The sequence below is a fragment of the Petaurus breviceps genome, unplaced genomic scaffold (genome assembly GCF_028583685.1).
Source record: "Petaurus breviceps papuanus isolate PSGF00001 unplaced genomic scaffold, PetGlider_PUasm1.0 37, whole genome shotgun sequence".
In the NCBI taxonomy this organism is placed as follows: domain Eukaryota; kingdom Metazoa; phylum Chordata; class Mammalia; order Diprotodontia; family Petauridae; genus Petaurus; species Petaurus breviceps.
Genome location: NW_027186296.1, coordinates 12,360,099 through 12,370,614, shown reverse-complemented (window position 1 = coordinate 12,370,614; position 10,516 = coordinate 12,360,099). Strand labels below are relative to the sequence as shown.

General features: G+C 44.2%; 1 protein-coding gene across 3 annotated transcripts; it reads left to right on the top strand.

Moving 5' to 3' along the window:
* The first annotated feature begins 41 nt into the window (after positions 1-41).
* DHRS1 (dehydrogenase/reductase 1) lies at positions 42-8,768 on the top strand. Of its 3 annotated transcripts, none has more exons than XM_069097950.1 (9): positions 42-238; positions 764-934; positions 4,423-4,566; positions 4,825-4,904; positions 6,171-6,303; positions 6,680-6,817; positions 7,446-7,515; positions 7,884-7,964; positions 8,190-8,768. In XM_069097950.1, exons 2-9 carry the CDS (start codon positions 785-787, stop codon positions 8,324-8,326), a joined length of 933 nt encoding a protein of 310 aa, XP_068954051.1. In that variant the 5' UTR covers positions 42-238; positions 764-784; the 3' UTR covers positions 8,327-8,768. The 3 variants fall into 3 exon arrangements, with proteins under 3 accessions (XP_068954051.1, XP_068954052.1, XP_068954053.1); XM_069097951.1 differs by having other exon boundaries at positions 52-217; XM_069097952.1 differs by lacking the exon at positions 42-238 and adding an exon at positions 299-444.
* Positions 8,769-10,516: the final 1,748 nt, after the last annotated feature.

The following is a 10,516-nucleotide window of genomic DNA, read 5'->3' as shown; positions in this document are numbered from 1 at the left end:
CGTCTTCCCCGGCTGGGCCCCGCCCCCCGAATGCGCCCTTCTCGGGCCAGGGTCCAAGGTATTTTGGAAGCGGTTAACCGTTCTGTGGCGCTCTAGGATCCCCGGTAGCGGAGGCGGTGACTGCGCGCGCAGGTGACGGTCAGGCAGCTTACGCGACTGAGCCCCGCCCACGCACTGGTCGGACCCGGGTCCACTATGTGCAGGAGTGCAGCTAAAGGTTCGTCCACCTGGGCTTAAGGTACCTTACCCCCCCCCCCCACACCTCCTGAGGCTTAGTGCTTAGGTGACGGACACGCAGCTTCCCGGCTGAGCCCCGCCCACGCACTTTTCCGGCCTGGGTCCACAGTGTTCTGCCACGTTGCTAAAGGTTCGAAGGCGCACGCTAGGCTTTGTGAGCCCGAGGACCCCCGGGAGCGGAGCCTGAGGCTGCAGCTGGGCTTGCAGGTGACGCGTTTCTGGTCGGGGCAGCGGCGGGAAGCGCTTTTCTCCTTGGGGCTTCTGGCTGTCTCTCGCCACGGCGCCTCCCGGGGTTGGATTGGGGGCTCCGAGGCACCTCGGAGGTGTGCGTAGCCTGGTGCCCCCCTGTGCTAGGGCATCTTGGGCCAAGAGGGAGGTGCGTGCAGCCCTTGTCGCCTCGGGGCCCTCTGTCCTCCAGCTTTCCTGGCCTTCCGCCTCCTTTTTGGCCGCTGTGCCCTGCTTCTCCAGTCTTATTTCCCTGAAGCTTCTGTAACCGCAGGTGCGTTCAATTGCTTTGTTTTCGCAGGTTAACCCATCCGCTGTTAAGATGTTAGACTCCCTGAAGGGCCGAGTATGTGTGGTGACAGGAGCCTCCAGAGGCATTGGCCGGGGCATTGCCTTGCAACTCTGCGAGGCAGGAGCCACTGTCTACATCACCGGCCGAAAACAGGACACCCTGCAGGCTGCTGCTCAGGAGGTGAGCTCTGTACCACCCTCTCTGCATAAAGAGCCTTCCCTTTCCAAAACTTCAATCAAACAATTTTTGAACTCTGTGTACTAGGCACTGGCGAATCAAAGTCAAAAAAAAGCAAAATGGCTCCTGCCCTCGAGTAGTTTGCATTCTAAGGCCCTAACAGGAGATACATAAGCCATAAGATCCTTATCCCAGGTAGCTCTCACAGATGAGTCTTGGATCCCATAGCAAGTCTAGGTCTTCCCCTCAGGATCCTAGGATTACCTACTTTTAAGGAGTGTTTATGGGGTGGCCGTTGTCCAATGCCATTGGTGTTCTTCCCCTTCCTTTCCTCCCTCAATTACCAGCTAAGAATCTGTAATCAAGGAGCCTTAAGTAGCTTTTAGAGAAAGGGTCATTTACTAAAGTGGCCCAGTAACTACAGTTGATATAAAAAAAAAATCCCCTCTTCCCCCTAATGTTTATGACACATTCTCCCACAAGTCTAGGGGAAAATGTGCTCAAACTTTGAGCATGTGGCAGAGAGGTAACTCAACAGCTCTTGGTTCCTTTTCTTCCATACCTGAAGTTCTCTAGTCTCCCTTAAAGCATGGTGTATTTGCTTCCAGCCTGATTTGGGCAGACATGAGCCACTGTGGTTTTGGTGGGATACTGCTAGGATGCCTTATCTTTGATCCTAGAGATAACAGGGAGCCATTGGAGTTACCTGAACAGGCAGGAGGGGATGGCATTGCTAGATATTCTCTTTAAGGAAATCACTTTGGTAGCTGAATTGAGGATAGATTGGAGTCACTAGACATTTATTGAGCACTGTTTCTTTGCTAGAAATTGCTGAGTTCTGTAGATACAAAGAAAGGAAAAAACAAACAGTCCCTAACCTGAAAGAGTCTACCTGCTCTTTGGTAGGACAACATACGAAAAGAGTCTGTATAAGATATATACAGTGTAAGTGGTAATCTCAAAGGGAAGGCATATTAGTAGTGAGGAGGACCAGGAAAGACTTCTTGCAGAAGGTGGGATTTGAACTGAATCTTAAAGGAAACCAGGAGGCAGAGATGAGGAGGTAGAGGGTTCCAGTTAAGAGAGGCAGGCAGTGAAAAAGCATGGAGTCAAAGATGGATTGCCATGTGTGAGAAGCAGCAAGAAAGTTCATGCCATTGGATTGTAGAATTTGTGGAGTGGAATAAAGGGTAAGAATACTGGAAAAGCAGGGAGAGTACAGTTCATTAAGGGCTTTAAAAGTCACACGGGATTTTGTATTTGATTCTGAGGTAATAGGGAGCCACTGGAATTTATTGAAGTAAGGTGACATAGTCATATCTCCACTTTAGGAAGATAGCTTTGGCAGCTGAGTGAATGATGAACTAAGGTGGAGGGAAACTGGAGGCAGGGCTACTGACCAGTAAGCTATTATAGTAGTGCAAGCTTGATATGATGAGGGCTGCATTGGGTTGGTAGTTGTTTGTAAACAATCTATGAAAAAATATCGTTAAGGTGAATGACAAGACTTGTCAACAGGTTGAACACAATGTCAGTGTGAGTGAGGCATCAAAGGTCACGAGCCTGGGTAATTAGGAGGATGGTAGTACCCACAACAGTAATAGAGAAGTGGGGAAGAGAGGAAGATTTGGGGAAATAGACAATGATTTGTTTTGGACATGCTGTGTTTGTGATGCCAGTGAGACATAAAATTTGAGATGTCTACTAGGCAGTTAGTGATAGTAAGATTGGTGCTCAGGAGAGAGATTCTGGCTAGATCTTGAGACTCATCTGCATAGAGATAATAAACCCATGACAGCTGATGGGTTCCCCAAATGAGATAGTATAAAGGGAGAAGAAGAGATCACTTGAAGTCATGATGGCTGCTGGCATGGGAAGCAGACTACCCAGCTCCCACATGAAGTTTGTACCAGACTGAATAATCAAGAAATTTATTGTGAAACCAGTACTGATGTCTTCACTCCACAATTTCAAAATAAATCAGTGTGAAGTCCAAAAGCATAAAGGATCCTGTTACAGGCTCAGAGTAGCAGGCCACTGGGACCATAGATGGACCACATACAGACTTGCAAGGCTGTGTCCAGAGGTAGCAAGAGAAAGAGGCTCCCCCAAGAACTCAGTGGTCAACAGCAGTCCAGTGGGCAGTTACCAATAGTATGGCAATCCTCAAACCAGGCCTTCCACCCTCCCCTTGGGCTTGAGGTCCCCATACTCTCTGTCTGGAGAATCTAGACAAGGGGTGGGGAACCTGTGGCCTCGAGGTCACAGGTGGCCTTCTAGGCCCTTGGGCACAGCCTTTGACCAAGTCCAAGTTTTACAAAATAAATCCTTCTACATTCTAGAAGATCAAGTGCTCTGAACCTTCAAGATTCACGGAGCCCTGACTCAGGAGATTGAGGTGAATATAGGCCCATATATGACCAAGGGTCAACTATACCACTCAAAAGTGCAGCTGGGCACAGATCCCCAATTCAGGAACTAAAGCTGGAGAGATAAGAAAATTAAAAAAAAAAAACCAACCAGTATCAAAATTTATTACAAATATAGAGATATTCAAAAAGGAGAAACATTTTTCAAACAAAATGGATTTTTCATAAGGACTACCTATAAATGCCTAGAAGAAATTAAGCAAAAGATTTAAAAATTAAAAGCTCTTGAGGAAAAAATTGGAAAGATAACAAATAATTTAGAAGAGAGGGTACTAAATCTTATCAAAGTATTGAGCTACCTGAAAATTAGATTAAACAGAAATCAATGACTCCCTGAGAACAAGGAATTTTTAAAAATCAAGACAGAGAAAAATAGAAGAAAATATAATATATATAATACAAAAAAAAACTAATCTGCAAAGATCAGAAAAATACAATGTAAGAATTATTGGGGCAAGGGGCGGGGAGGGTCCCTGAAAATTATGATTTAAAAAAAAAGGCTAGACAAATGCATCGAGAAATCATAATGAAAATTGCCATAATTGTTAGAATCAGAAGGCAAAGTGACCTCTCATGTTAGGAACAACAAGATCAGTTTGGCTGGGACTACAAAATGCATGGAGGGCAATAACATGTAATAAAGCTGGAAAGAGAATGGAATCCAGTTGTAAGGAGCTTTAAATGGCCAGATGAGTTATAGTTGATCCCAGAGCAGTAGTTCTAAAACATTTTTTCCTTCTGCTTTGCCGTGAGGAATCAGAGTGTACTAATAGAGAATCAGATTCCATGTGTTCATGGGATTGTAGCTTTAATTGCAATCGCAACTATAATCCATAAAATTAATTTCCTGCACCCTTTAAGAACCCTGGAATCCTCAGGAATCCTTTCTCTGGACCTACAATTCCTTGTGCAGACACCAGGGGGTAGCCTTACTCCTTCACATAGATCTGCTGGCCAGTTGATTAAGGAATAGGGACCTGGTGTGATTTATCCCTAAATACAGTGCTGGAGCAGAGAGTGCTGATATGTGCTCATGAGACTCTTGTGCCCATCCCACCCTAGGCACAATCCAGAGGGGGTCGATGTGTGCCGGTGGTTTGTGACTCAACCCAGGAAGATGAGGTGCGGAGCCTGTTTGAAAGAGTGAATAGAGAACAAGATGGGAGATTGGATATACTAGTCAACAATGCTTATGCTGGGGTCCAGGTACCATTCCCTTACTCTTTTCCCTCTCCCCCCTCCTCTTTTAATTCCCTGGCCTACCAATAGTTCTGTTTTTTTTTTTAAACATTCTAATTCTAGGCTTGACTCTTTTAATTGGCCCTTAAACCCTGTCTGCCTCAATTCCTGTCCATATATATTTAAAACTCTACTGCTTTTCAAGTCACACTCCCTCGTGTATGTACTCTTCCCCCCACCCGAACTACTCTCCCCACCTCCCATCTCATTCCTTATTCTTTTTAGACCATCATTTCCCATTTGAAGAAGCCATTCTGGGAATGCCCAGCCTCTCTGTGGGATGATATCAATAATGTAGGACTCCGGTGAGTACTACTTCTCCTGATTTACCCTATAATCAAGGGACCAGTTACCCTTCTTTTCAGTCAGTCTGGTAATTTAGAACTTTACCCATCCTTTTTTATTTCCTCATCATTCTCTGCTTGCCTTATATTTCTCCCATCTCTGTCTTCTCCCTTCAGTTCCTATTGCCCTCACCACTAAGAGGCCCACCAGATACCCTCATCTACAGTGTACCTTTCATCAATCTGAGAGAGCCTTCAGCCTCCTATCCACTTGCCTTTACTAACACTCATCTAGAGAGCCCCCAGATTAATAAGATCAAGACAATACCTACCTCCCCTCCAGTCTACTTGCTAGCCATGGGTTTGGTTTGGTTTGGTTTTTTAGTTTGTAAAGAATACAGTGTCATAGAAATCTATCAAATTTCTCTTCATTTGAGAATTAGCACATCTTCCCCTTTACCCCTTCTCCATTACATAAATACATTCTGTCCAGTTTTAGTAGTTCACATAGGTTAGATTGAGGAAAGTTTATGTATGTCAGAAATTTGAGGTGGAAACCACAGCATTTCAAGCTTATTCTGGATATTAAATGCACAAATTGTATCTATTCACCACTTTACTGAAAGACATTATGGTACTGTGGATTGACTATGGGACCTGGAGACAGGAAGACCTGAATTCAGGTCACAACTCTTAATTCTTACTACCTGTGTGACCTTGACAAGACATCTTTCTGAGCCATCCATTACCTTTTTAGATAAAATAGAAATAATAATGCTTTAAGCTGTACCCTCACTGGGTTATTGTAAGATTTAAGTGAGATAATGTATGTCTGAAAGTCCTTTAAAAAAACCCTAGGGTATTATGCAAATGTTGACTATTATTTTATTATTCTACTTAGAGTCCTGTTTCCCATATCTAATTTGGATAAAAAAAATAGATTGGAAGTGTAGCTGTTCTTACAGTAAGAACATCTGAAAGTAAGAAATGAGGTCTTCTGAGATAGGAGACCAAGGGCAGTGATTGGGCTTCCTTTCCTGGAGGTCTTTGGGGACAGAAGTCCAACTTGTCTAGGCAAACTTCTCCGAAGATGAGATTAATGAAGTATTCTCTAGAGCAGGGGTGTGGAATCTGCTCTAGAGGGCCCCACTAACCTCAGTGAGAAGTGATAAGAGCTCATTGCTTAGTTCCCCAGAGGTTAGGCACTTGTCTACCTGCTCTGTGTAGTACCCAAAGCATGCAGTTAGATGCTGTTACCATCTAGACTTCACTTCCTCTCCCCTTCAGAGGCCACTATTTATGTTCGGTGTATGGAGCCCGGCTAATGGTGCCTGCTGGTCGAGGGCTCATCGTGGTCATCTCTTCAATTGGTGGGCTGCAGTATATATTCAATGTAGCCTATGGTGTGGGCAAAGCAGCGGTAAGATCCTGATGGCTGGGAGGTGGAAACGAAAGCTTGACCAGATTCAGGGAAGGGGTTCTCAGGCCATTGTGATTCAGTACCTACATATTTTATCAGATCATGTTGGAAAGAAAAACTTTGTCCCTTCATATATAGAGCTTCCCTTTTAGACGTTTAAGGAAACAAAACCCATATCCCAGACTCTTTCCTGAAGTTAAGGGGGTACTATTCTGTGGAAAAGAAAATAATTTAGGGGTGTCTGAATAGGAGAATTTTTTTGATAGGGAAGGCAATGAAGTTTGGGGCAGGGTCACTTATAGGTAAAGCTGGAAAAACAGCAGTGGAATGAAATTAGAGGATCATGACTTTCATTTCTATCCTGTTTCCTCCATAGTGTGATAGGTTGGCCTCAGATTGCGCCCAGGAGCTACGACGCCACGGTATTGCCTATGTGTCTCTTTGGCCAGGGTTTGTAAAGACAGAACTATTGATTGAACATATGAACAAGGAAGAGGACACCCTTGCCCATAAGGTTAGCAAGGAAAGGGCATGGGGGTGATCATCTACCCACCTAATACACAGGCACAGAACCTGAGGGGCACTACTAGATTCAGGGAGGGTTAATTCAGCTTCCATTCAACCCCCACAAACCTTTTGTGTGCAGAGCACTGTGGTAAGATTATGGAAGGGTACATTATTTAGATAAGGCATAGTCTCAGCTATTACAGATCTATAGTCTAACGTGGATTCATAAATCGAGCTGGATTTGGAGTCAGTGAGCTGGGGCTGAAATCCCAGCTCTGCCACCTACTGCTTCTGTAGCCTTGAGCTAGTAGTTTGACTTGTCTGGGCCTCAGTTTATTCTTATGCAAAATAATGGGTTGGAATATAAAACTACCAAGGTCCTTTACAACTCTGAATCTGTAACCTAGAAGAAAGGCTGTAGTAGCTCTTGGAAAGCAGCATCGTGGGGCTTTACTTCATTGTCTGAGGGAGGGGCAATCAGAAGATTTTCTGAGGGGAGAATACATTCTTTTCCAGCTCTAACCAGGCCTTGATTTGGCTGCAGGGGGTGGGGGTGAAAAGAATGACCATAACCAGGTAGACTTGGGATGATGCTTTTAAACTAACACTTCATATCTTCTGATCATGCAATATAGCTGAAAGAACAGTTTCCAAGTGCGGAGAGCCCAGAGCTGAGTGGCAAATGTGTGGTGGCCCTGGCAACAGGTAAATTGATGGGATGGGGGGGAAGGGGCATGGAGGATATGCCACCAAAAACATTATGGGAATCTGTAGAGCTAATATGAACCAAAGCTGAGTTTTCTTGCCTTTGGAGGCAAGAGGGAGGTCAATAACATTGTTAGGGACCTTGGAGACTGTGTTGGGCACATAGACTTAATTTGATTAACAATATACTCTACATTCCCAGACTAAGAGGTATTACATATTAGAGGGTATCTCCTTAAGAGGAAGGGGCAAAAAGACATTGATAGCCATAGAGCTAGAAACTCATTCTTCTAAAGTTTCCAAGGTAGATGTTTCCTTATTAAGCTGTACCCCCTCACTCTATATGCACTAATACTTTCTGTCCTCAGATCCTGATATCCTGCAATTGAGTGGTCGAGTTCTGCCATCCTGTGATCTGGCTCGAAAATATGGCTTTAAGGATGTGGATGGTGAGAAGCTGGGGGGCCAGGGAGTGAAAGGGGAAATGTCCTTATGTTCTCAAACTTTCCTTTTCCCCCCATCCTTTCTTCTTCTACTTCCCTTTCCCACTATTTCTTTTGATTGTCCTGTCTTCCTTATCTCTCCCTGTTCCCTCTTCCAAGGTTTGGAGTAGCTTAAGGGTGGGGATTGAAAGTCTTATCCCTCTAGCCCAGTTTTCCTTCCTGTTACTTCAGGCCGTCCTGTCTCTGACTACCTGTCCCTGCGATCAGTGCTTTCTGAGGCTCCCAGATTGTCCTGGCTGGCCTCTTACATGCCCAGCTTCCTCCGTGTGCCCAAGTGGATTATGACCCTTTATTCCAGTAAGTTCTGATCTTTCCAGCCAGCTAGGATGACAGGGCAAGACTTCCTGTCTTCCCAAACTTAGCACAACTGCTTTCTACTCTGCCACAATCATGAGCCATGAATCAAAGGAGTGATTTGACATATTTGGATAAGAAAAGTTAATATTTCCCCATGTCCCTGGACTCTTGAGCAACCTGTGCCTTTAGGTGAAGACTTCAACTGGGTCCTTCAGTATATCACCTGTATTCCTCCCACATGCAGCCAGAGGGACTCCTGGTGAGAAGAGCCTTTAGGATATGACATAAATTCTGGTCTTCTCTGAAACAGTGATTAGCTTGTAACTTGTGAGCTCTAATATCACTTGTACTTTTGCTTTGGTTTCTTTTCCTTGTTCCTTTACCTTGTTTTACATTTTAATGGAAAAAATGGGGTAAATAAAAAGGATTCATTTCAGTTATTAATTTAACAAATATTCATGGAACCTCATGGACTTTGCCGTCAAGAAGCTTATAATCTAATTTAAGAGACATGATACATGTGCATAGAGGCAGCAGTGGCATAGTGGATAAGAGAGCCAGCTGGGAAAGACATGGGTTCGAGTCCTATCTATAACATAGGGGCTCAGTCTCTTAACTTCCACTGCACTGGCAAGTTGAGTACCCAGAGAGACTTTAATGCTTTTCCCTTCTTGGTTCTAGGAGAAGGAGGATGTGGCTTTTCTCAGTAAGCTGATATTGATGTTCTTCCCCCAGTGATTATCAGTTGATATCAATTATCTGGACTTAACATTTAGGAAAGGGTATTTATTGAAGCAATACTGAAAAACTAGTAAATACAAGATGCCCCTCCAGATTCAGGCACATTCTCCCACAGGTACATCTAGGATCCAGGGAAATAGGGCCCAAGCCTGTGGCAGTAAGGGTAACTGTACCTCCTGGAAATCTTTTTGCCAGAGGTTCTTTTCTCTCCTTTGTGGTGCCCATGTAAAGACATGGCATGATACAGCTTTCTGCTAAGCTTTGTAGAGTTCTCAAACTGCCTTTCCTCAGGCTGTCTCATTTGTTCTTGGTTCCCTATGAAGACACTGCTTAGGATGTCCAAAATCTTCTGACCTTTCAAAGTTCACAAGGTCCTTTTATTAAGAGGGAGAGCAGAGAGGACAGATCTTCTTCACCAAGCAGTTCCCTTTCAGAGACTTCGCTAGACAGCTCTCTCTTTCTTCTGGATTGCCTAAATACTCAGGTGCCCAGGTTCCATGGTCCACCGGGCACTACTGAGTCTTCCCACCTAATTTATTGCCTTTGATTGACCAGTTCAGTAGAGGTGCTCCAACCTGACAAAAGTAGTTTCTTTGAGTGAGGTAAGATGATTGATTGATTGATTGATTGATTGATTTCAGTGGATACCTGTCCTCCCAAACACCTACTGACTCTATGACTTGTGCTAGTCACTTAACCTCTAAGTGCCCCCAGGCAACATTAAGACTACAAATTGCAGAGAAAGTTCTGACCTCCATTGATAGAGGAAGAAGTTCCTCATCGGGACCTGATGAAGTTATAGGTCCTATTTAGGAAGATGATTGGATGGCCGGTTTTAGGAATCTAGGGTCCTGTAGCTCTTTTAGCTGAATACCAGGAGCCCTTCACTAGGGTAAGGGGAGGAGCCCTACTGACCCCCTAGGATTAGTACAGCGGGTGCTTAAAGAGATTGACGGGTAAAATAAAAGTATTGCAAGAACTAATATTCCCTGGATCTTCCAAATGGTTTTAGAAAAGCAGGATCATCAATGCTATAAGCCAGATTTGACTCAAGGCAGTCTGATGGCTCAAGTTTAGGACTGGAATGAAATGAAACAGTCATCTAATAGTTAACAGAAAGGAAGTTTACTTAGCCATAGCATGGTAAAGTGATTCATCAAGTTTCCACATTGATTCAATTGGGTTCAACTTCCCTGCCAGTGAGAGGTATGTCTGATCTGAAGGCATAATCCCTGATGGCTTTTGTACTTAAAATACAAGGAAGATATCTTTAGTGATTTTAGCCTTAGTTCCTTGGACCAATTAAATCCTGAGGTGGTTTCAAGACGACCATTTGAGAGAAACTATGCAGGTGTTAATGTTTATGACAGCCAGCATAAGGAAAATGAAAATGGATTGAATACAGAATTACCCATTCACCTATACTAGAGATAGATGGAAGCAGGGACCAGTAGACCATA

Bases quoted from the DNA above. Each gene is read 5' to 3' on its own strand.
- DHRS1 (XM_069097950.1), top strand. From the start codon at position 785: ATGTTAGACTCCCTGAAGGGCCGAGTATGTGTGGTGACAGGAGCCTCC. The intron at 6,818-7,445 runs GTTAGCAAGGAA...CATGCAATATAG, and splicing joins AGGACACCCTTGCCCATAAG to CTGAAAGAACAGTTTCCAAG. The intron at 7,965-8,189 runs GTGAGAAGCTGG...CTGTTACTTCAG, and splicing joins TGGCTTTAAGGATGTGGATG to GCCGTCCTGTCTCTGACTAC.